At 36.5% G+C, this 26,740-nt stretch overlaps 1 protein-coding gene across 5 annotated transcripts in view; it reads left to right on the forward strand.

Moving 5' to 3' along the window:
- OSBPL8 (oxysterol binding protein like 8) overlaps nt 1–26,740 on the forward strand; it is a 210,840-nt gene that overhangs the window by 65,195 nt on the left and 118,905 nt on the right. For 4 of the 5 annotated variants that reach the window (XM_062203177.1, XM_062203179.1, XM_062203178.1 and 1 more), the window contains exon 1: nt 6,622–6,711. Coding sequence is in view for 1 of the 5 variants with exons in the window: in XM_062203175.1 (XP_062059159.1) it covers nt 6,670–6,711 (42 nt within the window). In the remaining 4 variants the exon portion in view is untranslated. Of the gene's footprint in view, nt 1–6,609; nt 6,712–26,740 lie in introns of those variants that run through there. The other variant, XM_062203175.1, reaches the window with a different exon arrangement.

The following is a 26,740-nucleotide window of genomic DNA, read 5'->3' on the forward strand; positions in this document are numbered from 1 at the left end:
TAGAATTTTTCATTTAAAAATGCTAGTTTTGGGGCCGGCACTGTGGCGCAGCAGGTTAACGCCCTGGCCTGAAGCACCGGCATCCCATATGGGCGCAGGTTTGAGACTGGCTTCTCCACTTCCAATCCAGCGCTCTATGTCCTGGGAAAGCAGTGGAAGGTGGCCCAAGTCCTTGGGCCCTTGCACCCATATGGGAGACCCAGAAGAAGCTCCTGGCTCCTGGCTTCGGATCAGCACAGCTCCAGCCATTGCGGCTAATTGGGGAATGAACCAGTGGATGGAAGACCTTTTTCCTTTTTTTTTTTTTTTTTCTCTCTCTCTGCCTCTTCTTCTCTTTCTGTGTAACTCTTTTTTTTTTTTTAATTTAACTTTTATTTAATGAATATAAATTTCCAAAGTACAGCTTATGGGTTACAATGGCTTCCCCCTCCCAAAACTTCCCTCCCATCCACAACCCTCCCCTTTCCCGCTCCCTCTCCCCTTCCAATCACATCATGATTCATTTTCAATTCTCTTTATATACAGAAGATCAGTTTAGTATATATTAGGTAACGATTTCAACAGTTATCCCCCATATAGCAACACAAAGTGAAAAAAAATACTGTTGGAGTACTAGTTATAGCATTAAATCACAATGTATAGCACATTAAAGACAGAGATCCTACATAATAGTTTTTTTTAAAAAATAATTAATTTTCTATGCCATTTCCAATTTAACACCAGGTTTTTTTTTTTCCATTTCCAATTATCTTTATATACAGATGATCGATTCAGTATATAATTAGTAAAGATCTCATCAGTTTGTACCCACGCAGAACCACAAAGTGTAAAAATACTGTTTCAGTACTAGTTATAGCATCACTGCACATTAGACAACACATTAAGGACAGATCCCACATGGGATGTAAGTACACAGTGACTCCTGTTGCTGACTTAACAATTTGACACTCCTGTTCATGGCGTCAGTAATCAGCCTAGGCTCTAGTCATGAGTTGCCAGGGCTATGGAAGCCTTTAGAGTTCACTGACTTTGATCTTATTCCGATAGGGTCATAGTCAAAGTGGAAGTTCTCTCCTCCCTTCAGAGAAAGGTACCTCCTTCTTTGATGGCCCCATTCTTTCCACTGGGATCTCACTCGCAGAGATCTTTCATTTAGGTCTTCTTTTTTTTTTTTTTCTTTTCCATGGTATCTTGGCTTTTCATGCCTACAATACTCTCATGGGCTCTTCAGCCAGATCCGAATGCCTTAAGGGCTGATTCTGAGGCCAGAGTGTTGTTTAGGACGTCTGCCATTCTATGAGTCTGCTGTGTATCCTACTTCCCATGTTGGATCTTTCTCTCCCTTTTTGATTCTCTCAGTTAGTATTAGCAGACACTTGTCTTGTTTGTGTGATCCCTTTGATTCTTAGACCTATCAGAGCCATCGAATGTGAACTGAAATTGATCACTTGGACTAGTGAGATGGCATTGGTACATGCCACCTTGATGGGATTGTATTGGAATCCCCTGGCACATTTCTAACTCCATCATTTGGGGCAAGTCTGATGGTGCATGTCCCAAATTGTGCATCTCCTCCCTCTCTTTTTCCACTCTTAGATTTAACAGGGATCACTTTTCAGTTAAAATTTAAACACCTAAGAATAATTGTGTGTTAATTAACAGAGTTCAACCACTAGTACTAGAACAACAACAACAACAAATACTAAAAAGGATAAAGTATTACATTGTACATCTAGAGTCAGGACAAGAGCTGATCAAGTCATTGTTTCTCATAGTGTCCATTTCACTTCAACAGGTTTCCCCTTTGGTGCTAAGTTGTCGCCGATCAGGGAAAACAAATGATATTTGTCTCTTTGGGACTGGCTTAATTCACTCAGCATGATGTTTTCCAGATTCCTCCATCTTGTTGCAAATGACTGGGTTTCATTGTTCCTTACTGCTGTATAATATTGTATGGAGTACATGTCCCATAATTTCTTTATCCAGTCTACTGTTGATGGGCATTTGGGTTGGTTCCAGGTCTTAGCTATTGTGAATTGAGCTGCAATAAACATTAGTGTGCAGATGGCTTTTTTATTTGCCAAATTAATTTCCTTTGGGTAAATTCCAAGGAGTGGGATGGCTGGGTTGTATGGTAGGGTTATGTTCAGGTTTCTGAGGAATCTCCAGACAGACTTCCATAGTGGCTTAACCAGTTTGCATTCCCACCAACAGTGGGTTAGTGTCCCTTTTTCCCCACATGCTCTCCAGCATCTATTGTTGGTAGATTTCTGAATGTGAGCCATTCTCACCGGGGTGAGGTGAAACCTCATTGTGGTTTTGATTTGCATTTCTCTGATTGCTAGTGATCTTGAACATTTTTTCATGTATCTGTTGGCCATTTGGATTTCCTCTTTCGAAAAATGTCTATTGAGGTCCTTGGCCCATCTCTTCAGTGGGTTGTTTGTTCTGTTGTTGTGGAGTTTCTTGATTTCTTTGTAGATTCTGGTTATCAACCCTTTATCTGTAGTATAGTTTGCAAATATTTTTTTCCCATTCTGTCTGTTGCCTCTTCACTTTCCTGACTGTTTCTTTTGAAGTACAGAAACTTCTCAATTTGATGCAATCCCAAATGTTAATTTTGGTTTTGACTGCCTGTGCTCCTGGGGTCTTTTCCAAGAAGTCTTTGCCTGTACCTATATCTTGCAGGGTTTCTCCAATGCTCTCTAATAATTTGATGGTTTCGGGTCGTAGATTTAAGTCTTTAATCCATGTTGAGTGAATTCTTGTGTAAGGTGAAAGGTATGGGTCTTGCTTCAAGCTTCTGCACGTGGAAATCCAATTTTCCCAGCACCATTTATTGAATAGGCTGTCCTTATTCCAGGGATTAGATTTGGATTTTTGATCAAATCTAAGTTGGCTGTAGATGTTTGGATTGATTTCTGGTGTTTCTATTCTGTTCCATTGGTCTATCCTTCTGTTTCTGTACCAGTACCATGCTGTTTTGATAACAACTGCCCTGTAGTATGTCCTGAAATCTGGTATTGTGATGCCTCCGGCTTTGTTTTTGTTGTACAAGATTGCTTTGGCTATTCAAGGTCTTCTGTGTCTCCATATGAATTTCAGCATCATTTTTTCCAGATCTGAGAAGAAGGTCTTTGGTATCTTGATTGGTATTGCATTGAATGTATAAATTGCTTTTGGGAGAATAGACATTTTGATGATATTGATTCTTCCAATCCATGAGCATGGAAGATTTCTCCATTTTTTGGTATCCTCTTCTATTTCTTTCTTTAAGGTTTTGTAGTTTTCATCGTAGAGATCTTTAACGTCCTTGGTTAAGTTTATTCCAAGGTATTTGATTGTTTTTGTAGCTATTGTGAATGGGATTGATCTTAGAAGTTCTTCCTCCGCCATGGCATTGTCTGTGTATACAAAGGCTGTTGATTTTTGTGCATTGATTTTATATCCTGCTACTTTGCCAAACTCTTCGATGAGTTCCAGTAGTCTCTTAGTAGAGTTCTTTGGGTCCCCTAAATAAAGAATCCTATCATCTGCAAAGAGGGATAGTTTGAGTTCTTCCTTCCCAATTTGTATCCCTTTAATTTCTTTTTCTTGCCTAATAGCTCTGGCTAAAACTTCCAGAACTATATTGAATAGCAGTGGTGAGAGTGGGCATCCCTGTCTGGTACCAGATCTCAGCGGAAATGCTTCCAACTTTCCCCCATTCAATAGGATGTTGGCCGTGGGTTTTTCATATATTGCTTTGATTGTATTGAGGAATGTTCCTTCCATACCCAGTTTGCTTAGAGTTTTCATCATGAAAGGGTGTTGTATTTTATCAAATGCTTTCTCTGCGTCTATTGAGAGAATCATATGGTTTTTCTTCTGCAGTCTGTTAATGTAGTGTATTACGTTGATTGTTTTGCGAATGTTGAACCATCCCTGCATACCAGGGATGAATCCCACTTGGTCTGGGTGGACGATCTTTCTGATGTGTTGTTGCATTCTATTGGCCAGAATTTTATTGAGTATTTTTGCATCTATGTTCATCAGGGATATGGGTCTGTAATTCTCTTTCAATGCTGCATCTTTTCCCGGCTTAGGAATTAAGGTGATGCTGGCTTCATAGAAAGAATTTGGGAGGATTCCCTCTTTTTCGATTGTTTTGAATAGTTTGAGAAGAATTGGAGTTAGTTCTTCTCTAAATATTTTGGTGTTCATTGGTTATAGTTCTATATTTTAAAATGTCATTTGACAGTAACAGACTTCTGTACTGTGCACTTTCTCCTAAGCTAATCTTACTGGTTATGTCAAACGGCGCGCCGGCCGTGGCAGCCACTTGCGGGGTGAACCAACAGAAGGAAGACCTCTCTGTCTCTCTCTCTCTGTCTAATTCTGCCTGTCAAAAAAAAAAATAGGAATTTAAAATATACGTATTTGCTGTTTGCTAAGTATTCATGTAATATTGCTGTTGTCATCAAGCGATCTAGGACTTGCTCCCTCATTTCTCTATTCTAAGCCCAACTTCTTCTTTCATTTCTCTATTCTCTTCAAGGTAGGAAACTAATTCTATTATGAAGGAATCTGTAGGACGCACAATTTAATCTTTAGACCTTATAAAAGAGATGGCTAACATTTTTCTGTAATAGCATAGCCAAAATAAGAACTTAAATAATAATCTCATAGCTAGATTCACTTCGCCATCAGCAAAGTATACAGTAAGTAGAAAAAAATCTCCCTTTCAGACCAAAGGGAAAGAAAGTTTTAAAGTGAGAATATAATTTTCCTCATGGGCATTGTCTACCTTAGAAAAACTACTACAGAACATGCCTGTGACTATAGACTTGTAGTTCAGGCCACCGAAGATTAGAGATGGGACTTGGGCACTCCCTTGACTTGCATGCTCTGGTCTGCTTTAACACAAACCAGGAGGAAAAGAAAGCTAGGCATCAGAAGCAATGGGTGGCAGGCCTATTGATGGCTGATCTGTACAATGATCTGCCCTCAAGGAGACCCAACAGGCCAGTCCACTGCAGTGGCTTTCAATGTGGTAAGCCTGGGCTTCAGCAGAAGTCAGCTTGTGAAGAGCCCTGGCAGCTCTGCCAAGAGTTGGATCACTGGAAATGGACCTGCCCTGGAGTCGAAGGATGCCCAGGTCAGAGCCACAGATCTTATTGGCTCTAAGCTGAAAAGCCCTTCACTCAGCCCAACTTCCAAAGTGACCACTGCAGCTGAGGGGATGGTCAAGTAGGGTCATCAACATTGCAGGCAGAACTGTAAATTGCTTGTTAGAGATGCCACCTGCCTTTACCTGGCCAGCTCTCCTCCCAGGCCAGCCAAATAATGAAAGTCAACAGAGTGCCTTCCCCTAGGAGGTTCACACCTCCCTTAGGATGTACCCCATGTGAAGAGATAGATAGGTCTGGGCCTCTGAATTTACAAGGCCTAAAGCCCACCAGATTATTATCAAGCCCCTTCTATCAGGTTCTATTTGCCTCTCAATCAGAAAACTTAATTGTAGCTTAGACAGCACCTTTCTTAGCTCCTCTAATAATGACTCTGTCCTTTGTTCTAGACCCTGTCTAGTGCACTTGGGCCTCATTCCTTTGTAATCATAACCTCTACTCTACCACCAATGGCTCTACTCCCAACCTGTGTGTACTGATGGTCCTCTTCCCCACTTAATGCTGTATAATTGTTCAAACCTGGTAAATGCCACTCTTAGGATCATTGGTTACTATCCTCACTCTGTCTTTTATGACCTTGTCTAAATATGAGCAGAGTCGGCAAACTTGGAAGGCTTCCATAGCCTTGGCAACTCATGACGACAGCCTAGGATGGTTACTGGCGCCATAAACTTGAGTGTCAATTTGTTGGGTCAACAACAGGAGCCACTGTGCACTTGCTCCTCATGTGGGATCTCTGTCCTTAATGTGCTGTACATTGTGATTTAATGCTATAACTAGTACTCAAACAGTATGTTTCACTTTGTGTTTCTATGTGGGTGCAAACTGTTGAAATCTTTCTACTAAATTGATCTTCTGTATATAAAGAGAATTGAAAATGAATCTTGATGCAAATGGAAGGGGAGAGGGAGCTGGAGAGGGGAGGGTTGCGGGTGGGAGGGAAGTTATGGGAGGGGGAAGCCATTGTAATCCATAAGCTGTACACTGGAAATTTATATTCATTAAATAAAAGTTAAAAAAAATATGTATTTGAAATTTTCCTTCAAAAACAGTATCCTATTTATATTTTTATCACAGTTTTGTTTTTCCACATTATCTCCCATATTTGTTTTTAGCATACTTCTTACTTTCCACCAACATAATAATGAAAATTAATTCTGTGTCATTATTTTTAAGTTGATGTAAGCCTTTTCGAATCTCGATATTATCTTATGTTTAATCTTATTCATGCTCTTCCTCTTTGTTTGGAATGTTTTTTCTGTTTTCATTTTTCTCTGAATCTCTACCATTCTTCAAATCCATTTTCAAAATTCATTCTTTTTGCCCTTGTATTGGATTTCTCAGTAACCTCAAACTAAAATGATTCCTGTTTCCTAGTATACTTAGTGCTTTGTTTTCCATATTACATATGTCCTAATACAAATGATTTTTTTTCTTCTAGGATTTCCAGACTTATAGAATGGCTATACATTAATGGAAAGTACAGCATAAATCTCTCATTATGGAGGCAGGTTTGGCAGATGGAGAAAGTGACCGAACTTCGGTGAGTAGTTCAAATATAGCATAATAAGATACTCTCTTCTACAGCATTAGAGTGTTTGATGTAACATCTCTTATCAAAATATATAAAATAAACTTTTAAAAAATATTTAGAATAGCATTTTAACTCCTCTATTGATATATTAGAGTTACAGGTAGTTTAAAGCTTACTGGCAAACAACCAGTCAATTTTCTGCTTCATCTCCTTCTCCTATTTTCCATATCCTCCCAAACGTATAGTATTTCCCTACTTATATAATAATTTGTGTCTGTTTTCTGTGGAAAACTAATCTAATCTTTAGTTAAATAAAAGAAATGTTAAGAGTTGTGAAAATTAAATGCCTCCAAATTTCTAATCATGTGCAGCTACTAACAGGTAGCGGGAATATAACAGTTAAAATAGGAATTAAGAGCAGTTGTCATATATATTCTTTCCAGATAGGTTTAATAAACCTTGCTGTTCAGTGATTGTGACTGAATTCTGAAATTAAAACAAATAAGTAAAGGTAGGAAGTAAAGTGTACTTCATCTAATAAATTTTTAAAAAGTCACATGGAAGGTAGATTAAATGATAATTTAGCTCTGTACAAACAGATTTTTGCTGCAGGGAAATTTCATTTTCATTTCTCCTGTTGCATTTTAGTGATTCCATTAAGTATTGATTTATAGAAACTTTATTGTGGTTATTAAAAGTCAAGTGTTAAGTGAAATTAGGGTGCTGGTAGCTTTCTCATTTGCTGGGTAGTAACTTCTTTGACAAATTTATATTATTGGAACTAAGTGGAGGCCAACTTTTCTTTTTTTATTGCTGTGGAGTTGAGAATCATCATTATATTGAAGTGGTTGTAAATTTTAATTTAGAAAACTGATGGTAGGTTATTTTACTTTTGCTGTAATTTCAAAAAAAGTTAAGATTATAACTTGTCTTCAGGTGGGTAAGAAAATGGGCTCTGTAAGATACTTAGCTACACATTAGTGTGTGACCTGGTAAATGTTCTTTGTTCAGGCTACAGTGTAAGAAAAATCTAATGATTGATAGCAGAATGCAATTTTGCTGGCTTGTATTAACTTGGTCCCCATCTTTCTTGGATTCTTGGCTCAGACTTGTTTTTGTTTCTTAAGTTTTCAGAAAAGTTAAACTTTAAAATGGTAACTGGTTAGAGAATGAAATGGATATAGCAGTTACTTGGCATTTTAAGACGTTGTCACAGTGATTATAAATGGAAAACTGATGGTAGGTTATTTTACTTTTGCTATAATTTCAAAAAAAGTTAAGATTATAACTTGTCCTTAGAATATGCTGTCATAAATATTATCTTTTTAAAGGACTTTCTTAAAATTTTTATGGCTGAAATATTTAACATCTTCTAGTGCCAATAAAAATGTCAGTAATAACAACAGTTGCTATTTTCTAAGTGTTTACTTTGTTAGATTGTCCTCCTAACAGCCATTAAAGGTAATTATTTGTTTATTCTCATTTTATTAAATAGGGAAATAGGTCCAGAGAGGTTAATTATCTTCTCTAAGATCTTACAGCTTAAGTGGAACTGAGATCTGTCTGGTTCTCAATACTAAGCCACTAAGATATTGGCTCCATGCCTAGAATTGCTTAAATTTATAGTTCCTTTAGAAGAATGTATCTAAATTGATAGTATTAAATTCTGTGCTAGACTCCCTGGGCATAATTAATAATGTTTTAAGTGTTTTTTATTCTAATATCTGTTGATACTGAGAACAAAATTGTTTAAAAAGTAGTGGGAAAAATTTTCTTTCTTGTTCTTTGAGTTTCTGTGAAATATTATAGCTCATTTTGGAGAAAATAACACCAATGATTTCATTGTGAATTACTGAAATGTTTTTCATTTGAAACTAACGTTGAGGTCTACTTTTGAGTTAGCTATTTATAAAATATCACCTTTGAACTGCATGGCCTAACCTAGTTACTCTTTAGATCTGGGAGAGGTGGGTAAGAAAATAGGCTCTGTAAGATACTTAGCTACACATTAGTGTGTGACCTGGTAACTAATTAAATGATCCAAGTTTCCAGGTTCTATATCTTTTTAAAAAAAAAGATAATTGTATTATCTACCTCCTGGAGTAGTTTTGAGTAGTAATTGAGAAAATATGTAAAGCTCTTATTTAATTCTGTACATGCTATAAACATCTGTTAAAGGAAAGCTGTTATTGTTACTGTTAATATAACTATTAACATTAAGCTTTCTCTTCAAAATAGATAATCAGAAATTTTAAAGATTGAGTGGTTTTACATTGGAGTAGTTAGAGAAGCTGTCTTGAGAGAACATAAACTTTGAATAGCACGTGTAAGTATGCATGGTAAGGTTGAGAATGAGCAAGGAGAGCACTTCAGCTTGGTTAGGATAGCAGAAGACAAAGCTAAATGGGGAATTAATTGCTTCAAGTTTATTCAGAATAAAATGAGTAGAAAAATTGAGTAAGTTAGAAGACAGTGGTGTTTACAGGACTAATGATTGATGTGGTATATAACAACCAAATTTATGGAAGACTTTGACTGCGAGACCAGGGATTTTGTACTTTGTTCCGTAGGTAATGATATGTCATTGAAGATATTTATGTAAGTCATTAAGGTGAATCTGGTAGTAGATTATGAAATGATTTGGAGGAGTGAAAAGTAAAGATATTATGAGCCCATATTATAGTAGTCTTTGTGTGAGGTCCAGAAAGCTTGGACCAAATCTGACTTTAGTGTTCATTAATTCAAACAAAAAAATCATTTGCTCATTCATTAGTCTGCTTGCACATAGTTCTATTTGTGTGGTAATGTTATTTGTCTTAGATGAGAGGCAATAAAATGTATAGCTTGAAATGTTTGCTTTGAAAGATTTGAGTAAATTGTTTTAAGTAGATTAAGGTAGAGACCAAAGAAGTGAAATATTCTTAATTAAAAATTTAAATATATTCATTTTAAGTAAAGTCTTTTGAATTATTATTTTTATTACCAGAGGAAACTGCTTTATGTAAATTTTATTAGAGTAAGGTATTTTATTATATTAAAAATTAATTATATAAATTATATAAATGACTTAAGTTTTAGAATATATATTAACCTGCCTTTTTAGTATATATAATGGGCTGTCAATTGAAGAAATCTTTAAGATTATAATTCATGTTTGGTACTTTTTTTTTTAAATTTTAAAAATTTGTATAAGGGAACACATTTTATTTGGTCCTTTGCATCAAAGCCTTTCTCAAGTGGAAGGAACTGCAAAGATGGTTTACTTAAGCAGTGCTTAAGATGTAGACAGTAAGTATCTCCCTGATGAATGTAGAGGTAATCCAGTTTCCTGAAATTTTGGTTTTTTACATATTTCACAGGTAGATTATTGATGGTTACCTAGATTTGCTGATCGTAAACCAAAACTGGGGCAGGACATTTGGTGTGGTGGCTTGAGTTACAACTTGGGATACTCACACCCCATATTGGAGTGCTTCATTCCAGCTCCTCTGCTGCTGACATAGCTTCCTACTAATTTCCATCCTGGGAGGCAGCAAATGATGGCTCAAGTACTTGGGTCATTGCCTCCCATGTGGGTGACCCAGATGGAGTTCCAAGCTCCTGGCTCTTGGCCTGGCCCAGCCTTGGCCACTGTGGGCATCTGGGGAGTGAACTAGCAGATGGATAATCTCTCTGTCTCTCTGCCTTTCGAATAAAATGAAGTAAATAAATAAGATTTTAAGAAGTAAAATTGATATGTTATTAGAGTTTCCTGAAAGGTGTAAGTGATATTTTAAGAGATGTGACTATATGTAATATTTGGCAATATTATATATACATGAAAATTAATGTGAGTTTATAAATTTTTGGTACATCAAGTGTGGAGTATTTCAAAAGTTCATGGAAAATGGGCTTTATGGAAAAACTATCAAACTTTTGTTTGCATCGAAATAAAATTAACTTTGTATTTTCCACAAACTTGTTGAAGTATACTCATTATTTTGCGTGAGTCAGTGTTTATTGCTAATTTTGTTCTCCTGTCAATTTTGTTCTCTTGTTAAAACCATCATTTTAGCTGCCACATTATTGTTGTTTTTTCATATATTCTGTGCTATTAGTATAGTACATTTGTAACAGTATTTTTTGTTTTATTTCCTAGTAATTACCCTCTGACACATCCATTGAAGGCCAATTATAAATTATCCATGTGCCAATTAATCTCAAAGTATTCTTGCACAATGGTGTTTTATTGAATTTCAGCATTGGTCATTGCATAGCTTCCTGTTGCTCCTGTAAAAATGCCATAAATTGAACAGCTTAAGACAACATAAATTTATTATCTGAGAGAATTCATTTCCTTGCCTTCATCGGTGTCTTTATAGGTTGTAGTCATTCCTTTGGCATAGAGTCCCTTCCTTGCATCATGTCAGCCTCTGGCTTTTGTTGTCATGCATCCTCTTACTCACTTTGCCTTCTTGTCTCTCACATGAGGATCCTTATTACATTGGCCCCACTTAGATAATCCACTCAGATAATTGGACAACCGTCCTTTCTAGATCAGATCATTAATTTAATCACATCAGCATAGTCCTTTTCACTATGCAAGGTGGCATTCAGTTTCCAGGGATTCAAATGTAGATATCTTTGGGAGATCATTATTCTGCCTCCATGAGTCAATAATAATCTTTTCAGCAATCTGGTCTATTGGAAATAGGTCCTGCTGCTGATAATCCAAGTCTGTAGTCTAATGGTGCCTCTCACCAGCTACATTGAAGTCCTAAATTATGAAAATTCTTAGGTTGCAGAAGTCCCCTTTTGTAAGGTATAAAATAACTGTAGAAAGTTTAGTCATCAATTTACTACTTACATATTCATTCTTTTATGTTGATAGAACTTGGAGTTGGGAACAGTTAATCTGTACAACTGTAGAGCTATAAAAGTTTATATTAATCACACATTAAAGGATATAGAAATTATTTTTCCTGAACTTTTTATTATGGAAAATTTCAAATATAGAAAAAATAGATGGCATAGTATAATATACTCGGATTTATTCCTTAGCCATCTACAACTATTATCAACTTTGGTCAATCTTGTTTTATCTGTATGCTTGCTCTCCCAGCCCATTTTTTAAGCAAATCTCAGATATCATCTCATTCATAAGTATTTTAGTATGTCTATTTAGAATATAAATGTTTTTCTTTGAAAGTTTAGACCTAAATACACTATCATCCCTCAAAAATTTATGACTATGTACATAATCAAATAATTATTCAAAACTTAAAATTTCTTGATTATGTATAAATATTCTCTTTATAATAGGTCATCCTGTTGGGACTGGTTGGTGTGTCAATATATATCTTTATGAACCTTATATGAATCTTCCCCATATATTTTTAATTTTTCCTTTTCAATATATTGAAGAAGAAGACAGTTTTTATTTTTATTTTATTTTTGAAGAGTTCCTTTTGTATGACTGTTTTTCTGCCTGTTGTCTACTGTGTTTCTCAATTCTTGATATTTCTTGCAAATTGGTTTTTGGAATTAGATTTACTCAGATTTATGCTCAGTTTTATTTATTTGTTTGTTTATTGTTTTTCCCAGAGAAACATTTTATTTAATGAGTACAAATTTCATAAGTACAACTTTAGGAATACAGTGATTCTTCCCATCCCCACCCCACCTGCTGCTTCCTCTCCCTCTCCCATTCCCAGTCCCATTCTTCATTAACATTCATTTTCAATTAACCTTATACACAGAAGACCAACTCTATAGGAGTAAAGATTTCAACAGTTCACACACACACACACACACACACAAAATGAGAACAAGTTTTTAAGTTAATTCTCAAAATACAACTCATTGAGGACAGAGGTCCTGCTTGGGAAGTAAGTGCACAGTGACTCTGTTAATTTAACCATTAGCACTCTTATGGGTGATGTCAGAGATCACCCAAGGCTCTTGCCACGAGCTGCCAAGGCTGTGGAAGCCTCTTGAATAATTTGGTCATCATATTCCTTAGGCTGTTCTTGGCTATGACAGTTTGTCAGATTTCTCTTGTGCTTGATGAACCTTAACAGTTTTGAGGGATACTGGTTAAGTATTTTACACAATATCCCTCACCTGGATTTGTCTGATGTTTTGTCTCAGGATTAGACTGGACTTAACACATTTTGGGGAGGAAGATCACAGAAGGAAGGTGTCATTTTCTTCATATATCAAGGGTACATGCTCTCATCTTACCACTTTTGTCATTTACCTTTGTCGCCTGTTCCATATATACTGTCAGCATACCTTACTACTTTGGCTGCTTATCTTGATCACTTGACTGGGTAGTTAGTTTCTCATTTAAAAATTCTAATACAGAAAGTATTACTTGGTATAATCTACATAAACAACAAGTCAGTAATTTTTAAGAATATATAGAATCTGAGACCTAAAAGTTTGAGATTTGCTTATCTAAACCTTATAAAAGTAATACTTTAAGAAATACCCTGATATGAAAAGTGAAATTCAGAGGGTAATGAGGGAAAAAGGAGTCGAAGAAAGAAATGACAGAGCCCTTAGCAATGTGCAGGCCTATTTTTTTTTCTTTCTATCCTTATGTGACCAGCTGAACTTGCAATGTTATGTATGTGTATCTGAGCATGAGAGTTAGGAAATCTTTATAGCGTTTTGTATTTTTCTAGCAATTTATCCATTTTTGTGTAGGTTTTCAGAATTCTTTAAAATTTAATATTCTGTTATTTTGAAAGTCCACCATATCTTCCTTTTGGTTCACCTATTTTTTGAATGTAGTACTTTTGCTCTCCCTCATATTGCTCATCTCCTGTATTTTCTTTCTTTCCTCATGCTTTCTGTTGAATGTTGAATTACTTGAATATTTTTCTAGTTCATTATTTTATTATTGGATCAGATGGATTATGTTGTTTAATTCTGCTACATTTGAATTTACTATAAGGTCATACTCAGTATTATCAACTATTTTATTTCATTGCTTGTTCATGCTTCAGTTTTATATTACCCTCTCATATCTTTTTGAGCATGTTTATTATGGTTAACTTCTTGATGAGGTTTACTTTCTAATTTTCTCTCTTTTGACTAAAATTGTTCAGTTTTTTTGTCTTTCACAGCACTTGGGCTTTTTAGGATACTTTTATTCCTGAGCTTATATTCTCTAGGAAATAACACTCTCTTGGGAATGTTAACTGTGTTATCTAATAATGTAATAGATAAAAAGTAGGAGCCCAGGAGCTAGTTTTTGAACATTTTGGTTAATCTAGGGTATATATGTCTTAGGGTAGAGAATTAGCATTCTCTTGGGAATGTTAACCGTCTTATCTAGTAATGTAATAGGTAAAAAGTAAGAGCCCAGGACCTAGTTTTTGACAATTTTGATCAATCTAGGAAATATATATGCCTTAGGGTAGAGAATCTGTTTCATTAAAATTATGTCTTCACTATTGTTCATTTTTTTCTTATATATGTATTCTGTTTATTTTTCCTCTCTGCGCACAATTCTTTCCCACAAGCTGCCTCCTTAGTTGTAATTATTTAGCTCATTTAGCAGAAAGGGCAGTGGTCAGCCTCTTTGTACCTTGTTGTTAGGCACAAACTGCAACAGGACACATGCATAATTTTAAAACAGAAGTGTTTAGGCCGGCGCCGTGGCTCACTAGGCTAATCCTCCGCCTTGCGGCGCCGGCACACCGGGTTCTAGTCCCGGTCGGGGCACCGATCCTGTCCCGGTTGCCCCTCTTCCAGGCCAGCTCTCTGCTGTGGCCAGGGAGTGCAGTGGAGGATGGCCCAAGTGCTTGGGCCCTGCACCCCATGGGAGACCAGGATAAGCACCTGGCTCCTGCCATCAGAACAGCGCGGTGCTCCGGCCGCAGCGCGCCTACCACAGCGGCCATTGGAGGGTGAACCAACGGCAAAAAGGAAGACCTTTCTCTCTGTCTCTCTCTCTCACTGTCCACTCTGCCTGTCAAAAAACAAACAAACAACAAAAAAAAAAACAAAACAAAACACAGAAGTGTTTATAACTGTGTTTAATACCTGGCTGTATTAAATCAAGTTCTGTGCTAGTAGGTGGGCAGTGATCTCCTAGGGCATTAATAAAGAGAAAAAGAAGTACAGAAAGATAGCTGGCACCCCCTGTCCCCTAGCCTTCCCTCCATCAGTGGTAATCCACTCTTTCTGTTCTAAGTTTGTTCCCCACTGGTTTATTTCTAGGGATGGGATGGGGACTTGGGGGATGGGGATTACTTCACTTGTAATCCAGTTTTCACTTGTAATAGCAGTTGATTTCTTTCTGATTCATTTAGTGTTCTCAGTAGAATGCAAATTTTTTCATAATAAGTGAAAAATTTATATTGTGACAGAAGTATTTTCAAAGCTTTTTTTGTCTCCAAATAAACTCATACTTTAAAATTCATTGTTCCATGAACTTTTTGAAATACCTTTATATGACTTCTTCAGAAAACATCTCAAATATAATATGTTGAACACTATAGCAAAGGACTAAGAACAAGCTTGGGATAGGGAATCAATTTAAGTACCCATGTGTGTGTGTGTATATATACATATACCTGTTTACATGTATATATACATATATACATGTAAAATTTAATTTTAGTAAAATACTTATTGACTTATAACATCCTACTTCATTGAGCACATTCTATGCACATAGTACCTTGCTAGGTTCATGCCCATGTTGTGTTCAGAGTAGATTTTAGGTTTCAGGAAATACTGTTTGCTGCATTAGAGGAATTAGTAGAAAGTAAAACTAGCAGACGAATAAAAAGCTAATGTTTATTAAATTTCTGCCATGTATCAGAAACTATTCCAAGTGCATTAAAGCAAGTAAACTGCTTTAATCATCAAAACAACCTATAAGATAGATATAATTACCTCCAGTTATAGATGAGGTCATAGAAAGATAAGTAATTTGCTCAGAGTCACAAAACAAATAAGGAGAACTGAAATGTATTTTGGCTCCAGAGGCCAAGCTTTACTCACTTTCCTGTGCTGTATCTTACCTATGTTGAAATAAGAATATACAAGACTTTGAACACACTTTTACTCTTTAGGATTTTTGTTTTCAGGGTCGTGTCAAATAATTTGTATGTGTGTGGGGGGATAAGTGTGTGTGTGTGTGTGTGTGTGTGTGTTTAAATCAGTGAACCAAGCTGATCAGATCTGTGGATTATGAACATCATCTTGGCAGAACTGTCAAATATTGAAGGTGTAACCAACTGAACATTAGGCTTATTTGGAAGGTTTTAAAAGAAATATTTAAAAAATTGTTTTATTTGAGACAAACAAATTTTATGTAATTCATATGTACAGATTTAGGAACATAGTGATACTTATTCTACCTTCCCTCCCTCCCATGTCCCCACCCTTCTTTCTCCTCCCTGTCTTATTCCCTCTTTTACAATAATCTACTTTCAGTTTACTTTATATTCATAAGATTAACTCTACATTAAATAAAGAGTTCAACAAATAGTAAGAAAACAAAAAACCCACTGTTCCTCAACCCTAGAGACAAGGGATATAAACAATCATCAAGTCTCAAAATGTGAATTTCACTCCCATACATTACATTTTGGTGCTCATTTACCACAGATCAGAGAAAACATATAGTATTGTCTTTTTGGGATTGGTAAGGTAAAGCTCTCTGTTCAATTAGTTAGAATCTCAGAGGGTGTGATGCAGATACCAGTACCTTTTAAAGTTCTCCAGGTTATTTCATTATGAAATTAAGGTTGAGAACCACATAAGTTGGTGGTTAACTCACATGTTAGCATGTTGTTATGTTATCTAGATAAAAGGCAAATAAAATATCTAGGGTAGTTGTAGGATAATGCATGAAAGGAATCAGGGATAGAAATTGTCAGGACTTGATGATTGATTGGATGTGTGATTTCTGGAAGATACTGAAGACAAATTGTATGCAGAGCACTATTAAACATGTTAGACATGTTGAGTTTTAAAAAATATGTTAAATTGGTGACATCCTCATTTTATAGATGTGAAAACTGAGATTAAGGAAAATGTAGCTTTTCAAGTGTTCGACAACAAGTAGACAGTGGAATTAGGAGTTGAACTCAAGCTTGCAGAGGAATCATTTATTTTAGAGGAGGCCAGATAATCTTGTCAGGAAAGTTTTTCTTAGAGCTTTTTTTTTTTTTTAATATTTTGTTTCCTAAAGATTTGTTTATTTATTTGAAAGTCAGAGTTACACAGAGAGAGGGGGGAGAGAGAGAGAGAGGGAGGGAGGGAGATAGGAAAGGAGGGAAAGGTTTTCTCTCCGCTGGTTCATTCCCCAATTGGCTGCAACAGCCAAAGTTACGCCAGGAGCCAGGACCTCTTCTGGGTCTCCCACACAGGTACAGGGGCCCAAGGACTTAGACCATCTTCTACATCTTCTTCTGCTTTCCCAGGCCATAGGAGAACTGGATTGGAGTGGAGCAGCTAGAACTTGAACCGGCACCCATATGGGATGCCGGGGATTCAAGCCAAGGTGTTAATCTGCTGTGCCACAGCACCAGCCCCTTCTTAGAGCTTGAAAGGAACTTTAGATATTTGCCTGCCTTGTGAAGGTAAGAATGGCATTTTTTCAGTGAAGGGAAGAGTGAGAGTATGCAGAAGTTCATTATAGGACATTCTGGGACATGAAATAATTTACAGTTTGTCATGTTTGTTACATGTGGGATTGATGGGTATGTAGAATACCTGACATAAGTAAGACTGAAAAATTTTGAAGAGATTTTATGACAAAATTATGTGTTTTTCCGTGTTTTTGTAAGATATAGGAGCCTGTCAAGTGCAAAATCATTAAAGTGGGGTTTTTTTTAAAGCTTTTATTTAATGAATATAAATTTCCAAAGTACAGCTTATGGATTACAATGGCTCCCCCCTCCCCATAACTTCCCTCCCACCTGCAACCCTCCCCTTTCCAACTCTCTCTCCCCCTCCATTCACATCAAGATTCATTTTCAATTCTCTTTATATACAGAAAATCAGTTGAGTATATATAAAGTAAAGATTTCAACAGTTTGCCCTACCATAGCAACACAAAGTGAAAAATACTGTTGGAGTACTAGTTATAGCATTAAATCACAGTGTACAGCACATTAATGACAGATCCTACATGATTTTTTTTTAAACAATTGATTAATTTTCTATGTAATTTCCAATTTAACACCAAGTTTTTTGTTTTTTTCATTTTCAATTATCTTTATATACAGTAGATCGATTCAGTATATACTAAGTAAAGATTTCATCAGTTTGCACCCACACAGAAACACAAAGTGTAAAAATACTGTGTCAGTACTAGTTATAGCATTACTTCACATTGGACCACCCATTAAGGACAGATCCCACATGGGACGTAAGTACACAATGACTCTTGATGTTGATTTAACAATTTAACACTCTTGTTTATGGCATCAGTAATCTCCCTAGGCTCTAGTCATGAGTTGCCGAGGCTATGGAAGCCTTTAGGGTTCGCCGACTTCGATCTTATTCTGATAGTCAAAGTGGAAGTTCTCTCCTCCCTTCAGAGAAAGATACCTCCTACTTTGATGCCCCTGTTCTTTCCACTGGGATCTCACTCGCTGAGATCTCTCATTTAGGTCTTCTTTTTTTCCAGAGTGTCTTGGCTTTCCATGCCTAAAATACTCTCATAGGCTCTTCAGCCAGATCTGAATGCCTTAAGGGCTGATTCTGAGGCCAGAGTGTTATTTAGGACATCTGCCATTATATGAGTAAAAGTGGTTTTTCGATCATTTAGGAATCTAATCACCTATACATTTTAGAAGGAACTCTGTGATATCAATGTAAGTGATAAATTAGTGAGGTGTAAGAAATTCAGATAGGTAATAGTGTAACAGCAAGCATGGGAATTAAAGGATAGATATGTGAGGCTTACAATGTGTCTAACCTTTAGGATCAGTTCATAGACTTAATATTAGATATGGAAAAGAATATGTACTTGGAGAAGAAAGGCAAGGGAGAAGTTTAGAATGTCCTCTATGTTTCTATGTTGTGTGATTAGATGGGAGGTATCAGAAAGAGAACATATCAGAGAGAAAAGATTAATTCACTTTTGGACATGTGGGCTTTGAGACAATTGTATTCAGCTGGAAATGTATAGTTTCTATTGGAAGGACTGAATTTTGCTATTGTAGCGTGAAAGTAGCCATAGACAATGTATAAGTGAATGAGTAAGAAACAGTAAAACTGTATTTACAGAAAAAGATAGCCCATGGGCAATAACTTGGTGACCCGGGTTCTAGAAGAGCATATAACATGGCTGATTTTTTTCTGGCTGTCTTTGAAAAACAAAATCTGCATGTCAATATTTAAGTTTCTTTTGTTCCTTTTATTCCTAATTGTTTTAGCAGCCATAGATAGGCATTCCTAGATTCATTAATTCACAAGGGATTGCAAAGTAATAATACTCTTAGTTACTTGCTGACTATAATTCTAAAAAATTAGAACTTTCCCAAAGCAATGATTTTGATTACCCTGAGTGCATTTTTACAGGAAAGGGAGTCTCTAGCATTCGTCAAAAGAGAGTGATGTTTTTTGATTGAATTGTGTAACTTTAGATTCTAACCTACTTGATTTGGTTGAATCAACTGTGTAGACTAACCTTTGATTGTTCTGTTAGTTCACCACTGGACAGTGAGAGCTTATTCACCTTGAATCCTGGTCTTTTTGACAGGACCTAAGTTATCTTTGGCAACTTCCTCTTTCTGTGATATGACAACATGTTTAGGCTCACTTTGTGCATTTTCTTTCACAGGTTGAAAATCTACCCTTTCTGCATGAGTCTTGGTTTTCCTTCAGTCAGAAATAATTTTTAGAGACTACAGTCTGGGTTTTAAGGGTATCAAATTTTGTATTACATTGTAATCAGAAATTTCATTTTATGTGTATATCCCTTTTATTCTTTATTCTGGAAACTGAGTCCCGAAGATGTGGGCATAATTGTATACTGCTGCTAGGAGGGCCACATTTATGATTATGCTCATATCTAAAATTTAGAGAGGAACTTAATGGTATTTTGAGAAATTTTGAAATAAAGAGGAAGGTTCAGGAAGTCATATTTGAGTTGTCTTGATCATCTTAGTAGGATACAGATGTCTAGGTCAGTCGCTGAGATATGAGGTTGAAGATTTGAGTAGAAAGGAAAGTACCATGGGGACTTTTTTAGGGAACTAGCTTCAAAGGAAAGAATTACTAAGCAGCAGCTTTTGATTCAACTAAGATTAGAAGTCACATACTCATTTAAAAAGAAAACTAGGGGACTGGCATTGTGGCACAGTGGATAAAGCTGCTGCTTGCAATGCTGGCATCCCACATGGATGCCTGTTCATGTTCTGGCTGCTCACTTCCAATCCAGTTATCTGCTAATGGCCTGGGAAAAGCAGCAGCAGATGTTTCAAGAGATTAGGCCCCTGCCACCTACCCACATGGGAGACCTGGATGAAGCTCCTGTCTCGTGGCCTCAAACTAGCTCAGCACTGGCTGTTGTACATCTAGGGAGTGAACCAGCAAGTGGAAGGTCTCTCTGTCTTTCCCTCTCTCTCTGTAACTCTGGCTTTCAAATAAATAAGTAACTCTTAAAAAAAGAAAAAAGTGTTCCTGTAGTGGAAATGGCTGTCCATGAAGTTTAGATTAGGTATATGAGCCAGTAGAGCACAGGGGAACTGGCATACCAAGGTGGAATCAAGAGATAGAAAGTCCAGGATAAAGTCAATGATCAGGGTAGGTTAGGAGTTACAGAATAGCTGCTATGAGGGGAGAGCCTTTTTATTTCCTGTATGGCTGAAATTCAAATAATTGGCTTCATGGTCCACAATCTGTCTTGCTTATTTGTCCTCCATCACTGGTTACTCTACTACTCCAGATTTTTTCCATGCTTGATCTTATTTGGGTCAGAACTTTACCAGTTGAGCTATTCTATTAAGTGGGTAACTCTCCAAAGAGACTGGAATATTGGTTCAGTATCTGATGTGTAGTTTTGCGATTTATTGGACACTGTGATTAGAAGGCATATTAAAGATTATATGCTTGTAGTTGAATCAAATAGCTTTATAATACAGGAACTGTGGTACTGTAATAGTTAAGTAACTTGCCCAATATCTCACAGTTAGTGGCAGGGTTGGGACTGTTGCTTCAGCTTGAGTCTCTTCCCGTTTCACTACAAGGCTTCTCTTGTGTTTTGCGCTACCAGTCTTTGAGTCAAAAACTATCCTTGCCTTGAAAACACAAGAAAATAATAATAATAAAAAAAGGTGTTCATTAAGTAAGTATCTCCTCACAGTTCTCTACCACCTATTATAATCTTTAATAATTTTCTGCGCTATTTCTGTTCTGAATTTTTTCCTCCCTCATCCCCCAGATTTCTAGAGTCTATACTTTCTGTGTCAGAGTTAGTATATTTATGTATAGAGAACATTTTTGTTTTTACATATTTACCATGTGCCATTCCCTGGACTTAGTGCCTTGTGTACTTTGTTGTTTAATCTTCTATATAATACTGTGAGATAGCAATCCCTCTGTTTTTACAGATGAAGAAACTGAAACTCTGAAAAGGTAAGTAATTTATATGAGATTTATTAACTTCTCAGTGGGTGTTGTAAGGATTTCAATACGGATGCTCAGTTCTGCTTTCTTGTTATTGAATGAAAGGCTAATGTTTTCATGTTATAAGCTGCTCTGTCTTACACATATCCTTTTGAGTATCCCCATTTTTATATTCATTACCTGATATAATGTATACTTTGAAAAATATGTGATACATGATCTTTTATTTCATGCATAGCTTTGTTCTTCTGTAATTAATTTTGATTTTTTCTTTCTTGGGGGAATATTTTGACATTTAGATACCATTTTGTTAGAAGTTGCTCAATGCATTCTTACGTGTGATAGATTTATGAGTCACAGAGGTTTATGTTTCCATATTATTATTAGCAGTCTTGCCTGGGGCTTGATACTGTTCAGCATGATATACTAATCAGTGCTTTATTAGAAATAGAACTGTAAAAGAAAGGAAAGCATTTGTCTTGCAGTTCTTATATCTTGATTCAGATCCTAGCCATGATTCAATCTAGAATATAGGCTCATGTATCTGTTAAAATGCAAATAATTGGCTAAAATGAAATTTGAAGTATGATAAGCTCTTATTTCAGGCTGAAAATTAAAGTGATTTAAGTAGATCATAAGATTAAGCATCATACACTGAAATAATTATGTGAACTGTCTCATATAACCAGTTCTCATATCTCACTTGGCATGATAGTAATGTGATAATATGGTTTTGCTAATGTTATTATTTCATAACCTTTTCAAGCAGCTATGAAGGAAAATGTTAATGAAGTCAAAGGCCAAGGTTACTGGTTTAATTCGTTTAGTAGGTGTAAGTGAAGATCTTGATGAAGGAGATTGGTTTAATCATGGCAAGACACCACTAGTACCAGAAGAAATATAATTCATATTTTGTTACCAGAAACTTATTGTGAATCTATAACAGTAGTTTGTGAATGACAGAATCATTTAAGGAAAAGATGAGGCAGTTCCTAGCCATGGAATTTGGGCATATCATAGCCAAAGACTAAGAATGGAAGAAAAGAGGAGCGTGCTGTGAATTATAGTTAAAGATGTTCTTAGGAGTGAAGCAGTCTTCTATGTTGAATTGTTAGTGGTAACAAAATTTTAGGATTATAATTGGTCTAATGAACGAATAAGAAAACTAATGCAAGATATTTGTTCAGTGTTACCCAAATAGAGTTAGGCTTAGCACTCAGATTTCATGATCTAGTTCATACTGGGGTTTTTTTGTTTGTTTTTTTTTTTTTTTTGTTTTTTTTTTTGGTATATCATATTAGGAATGTAGCTTTAGTTTTCAAAAATGCAATGATGAGCAAGATTTTTTTTCACAACTTTAATTCATTTACTAAACAAAGAACTCAGTCTATTATATGTATGAAATTCTTTACTAGGAGTGGGTATGTTGCCTAGTGGTTAAGATACTACTTTGTGATGTCCCCATCCCATATGAATGCCTAGATTTGAGTCCCAGCTCTGCTTTCAATTCCAGCTTCCTGCCACTGTGCAGCATAAGAGGTAGCAGGTAATGGGTTAAGGAGCTGGGGGTCTGCCACCCATAAAGAAAATCTGAACTAAGTTCTCAGCTCCCATTGCAGGCATTTGGGGAGTGAGTCAGTGAATGGGAGCTTGGTTTGTCTGTGTGTGTTTTTGCCTCTCAAATAAATAAATGATTTTTAAAAGAAATTAATTGCTAGGTGTTAGGGTTATAATGATGGCTAAGCTTTTTTAAATTCATACACTTATTCATTGGATATTATATCTACAGTGTGCCAGCTCTGTTCTAGTTTTAAGGATTCAGCAATGAATAAAATAGAAAAAATGCCCACTCCAGTGGAGCAACCATTTGAGTGCAGAACGATAAAATGCACAAATATGTACTGTGTTATGTGTTACTTCTGTGAGGAAAAATAAGCAGGGTAGGAAGGATAGTGTAACAGATAGAGGACTGGCTGGCAGTATCAAGCCTGTGGATGCAATAGGTTTTGAGCTGAGTTCTCAAGGAAGTTTTATAGCAAATCTAGAGCTAAGTGTAGAACTGTCTACTAATCGGACTGTGATAGTTGGGCTTCAACTGTTAGGGATTGGGGGAAAGGATGAGTGAAGGATCTTTCTGTGTTCTCAGTCAGGAAAATGGAAGTCCAGGAGCTCTATGGGCTGTTCCTTGAAGTCCTGCCTGATACCAGAAGTATACAGTGATAACACAGATGGAGCATCATTTGTTACGCTTAGAGAGAAAGGTCAGGAAAACCCTTACTGAGGTTGTAATACTTTATCTGAGATTAGAAAAATGAATTCTCCAGAAGGGTATTTGGGGTGGCCTTGAAGGGCAGCAGTTCAGGAGAAGCTGAGGTAGGAAACTACTTTAGGGAATTAGTGGTAAATTGAGCTCTTTTAAAAGTCAAGTCAATGGGGCCAGCATTGTGTCGCCATGGTTTAACTGCTACTTCTGACAGTGGCATCCCATATTGGAATGCCATTTCGAGTCCCAGCTGCTCCACTTCTATTCTAGTCCCTGCTAATACACCTGGGAAAGCAGCAGATGACCCAAGTACTTGGGCCCTTCCTACCTGGATAGTGTTCTGGGTTCTTGGCTTTAGCCTGCCCCAGCCCTGGCTGTTGTGGCCATTCGAGGAGTGAACAAGTAGAAAAAATCAATCTCGCTCTCTCTCTCTCTCTCTCTCTCTCTCTTTTATTTTCTCTGTATCTCTGTCTGTCTCTCCCTGGCACTCTGCCTTTCAAAATAAATAAATAATCTAACAAATAATTGAGTCAATGAGTGGAACTATCATATGATCCAGCAATTCCACTGTACTCCTTTGGATGTATATCCAAAGGAAATGACATCACTGTGTTGATGAAGCATCTGCACTCTCATGTTTATTGCAGAGCTGTTCACAAAATAAAAGCAATCTAAGTGTCCATCAACTAATAAATGAAGAAAATGTGATGTGTATAAGTAGTGGAGTACTACTCAGCATGTAAAAAAGAATGAAATCCTGTCATTTTCAACAACATATATGGAACTGGAGGTCATTATGTTAAATGAAACAAGCCAGGCTCAGAAAGATGGGTATAACATGATCTCACTCATTTGCAGAATTTAAAAAGGTTGATCTCAAAAAAGTTGAGAGTGGAATATTGGTTACCAGAGGCTAGGGAGAGTTGTGGAGAGAGAAGGATGGGTAAAGGTTGTTTAATTGGTATGAAGTTACGGTTAGGTAGGAGAAGGAAGTTTTGCATAACAGGGTGACCAAAGATAGTGATAATGTAAAATATATATATATATATTAATATATATATATATTAAAGATTTTATTTATTTGAGAGGTAGAGTTAGACTGCGAGAGGGAGAGACAGAAAGGTCTTCCTTTCATTGGTTTACTCCCCAGATGGCTGCAATGGCTGGAGCTGTGCCAGTCCGAAGCCAGGAGCCAGGAGCTTCTTCCTGGTCTCTCATGTGGGTGCAGGGGCCCAAGGACTTGGGCCATCTTCTACTGCTTTCCCAGGCCATAGCAGAGATCTGGATCGGAAGTGGAGCAGCCGGGACTAGAACCAGCACTCATATGGGATGCTGGCGCCACAGGAGGAGGATTAACCTATTGTACTATGGCACCGGCACCATAAAATATATATTTAAAAGCTAGAATACTGTGTTTTGAATGTTTTCACTGTGAATAAATAGTAAATATATATGCCCTGATTTTGAACGTTACACAATATATGCCTGTGTCAAAGCATCAAATAACTGATAAATATGTGTAAAGTTCATGGATCTGTTAAAAATTACAAAAAAAAATTAAAAGGAAGAAAAAGTAAATCTCCAAATATATCTTTCCTTTTAATGACCACAAAATGTTCCATTAAGAAGCTGTGTGGTAATTTAGTATCTTACTGTTGCATTATTTCCAACTTTTCAATATTATAATTAACCTTATGTTACTTTGTACATAAATTGGTACCTTTGAATCATAATTACATAGTTTCCTCAGGACAATAAGTTTTCTTAGGGGCTTTTTTTTTTTTTGCTATTGTTGCTTAGAGCCTACCTTGCCCAACATATAATTATCTGTCTCTCTGTCCATCTAAAAATAGGCTTTGCATGAATGAACAAGGAAATGAATGAGTAAATACTAGTATTTCCTCACAGAACTAGGATTTTGCAGAGGAGCCTAATAAAATAAGATGAACTTTGTGAAAGTTCTTTGTGTGTTTTAAGCATCTGTATCTTTTTGTTCAATATTATTTTTACTGTACATTATCATAAACTAGAGCAGTTGTGAGCATCAGTGAAGGCATGGTATGGGATAAAGGGTGCAATCAAATGATTCTTCTCCTGGACATGAGCAATCAGGCTATGTTTGGAGCCCTTTGTCTGCTTTGGCAAAACGTGTCAGAGCAACACATGGCACTCTGTAATTGTGTATCATTTTAATATGTCAGTCAAAAAACACATTAGTGAATCATCTTGGTGAAACATCTTGAATAGGGACAAAACAGATTCTGGGGTACTAGGAGAAGCAAGTTAAGCATAGAGGGAAGAGAAAGGAGATAAAATAGCTTAGAAACTAAAGAGAGGCAGAGTTTTGATAAAAGGAGTAGTCAGCAGTGGCAAATGTTGAAGAGTAGTCAGTTGGGTTGAGATAGAGAAAAGTAAGTTGACTAGATCTGAGTTGTACAAGAGGTTAGCCATTTACCATTTAAATGAAACTAAATTTAAAATTAATTTCTGTAGTCACACTAACTATATTTCAAGAATTCAAGACTTGGGCCAATGGGCCCACGTTGTGGGTCCAACTGTCTGAGCCACATCTGCAATACTGGCATCCCATATAGGCATCAGTTTGAGTCCTGCCTGCTCCACTTCCAATCCAGCAGTAGGAAAGTAGCGGAAGTCTGCCTACTTGGGAGACGTGGATGAAGCTGCTGGATTCTGGCTTTGGCCTGGCACAGTGCTGGCCATTGTGGTCACTGGGGGAGTGAACCAGGAGATGGAAAATCTCTCTCTCTCTCATTCTTTTGTCTGTTGCTTTGCCTTTCAAATAAGTAAAAATAAGTAAATAAACACTAAAAAATTTAAATATGTACACTCATGCAAATTATTACTAAGCTTCACAATAATTCCAGAAATTTATGAAGCTTAATAATAAATGTACTCACAGAAGAATTGTTTAACTTAAACAATTTTCTAATGGTGAACTAGCTTGAAGAATGAATATTAGGCAGACTACAAATAGATTATTTCAGTGTCAAATAAATTATCGTACACATTGTAATTAGTAAATAGTAAATAGTGATCTTCTGGGCAGCAGGGATCCTGTCTTCATCTTCATCATTTTTTTGAATTTCAGTATCTAGTATGTCGAATGAGTGTGGTGAAACTAATGTAGGGACATTCATGGAATGTTATGATGTGAGTGTGACCTAAGTGGCA

This window comes from Lepus europaeus, chromosome 10 (assembly GCF_033115175.1).
Source record: "Lepus europaeus isolate LE1 chromosome 10, mLepTim1.pri, whole genome shotgun sequence".
Lineage (NCBI taxonomy): Eukaryota > Metazoa > Chordata > Mammalia > Lagomorpha > Leporidae > Lepus > Lepus europaeus.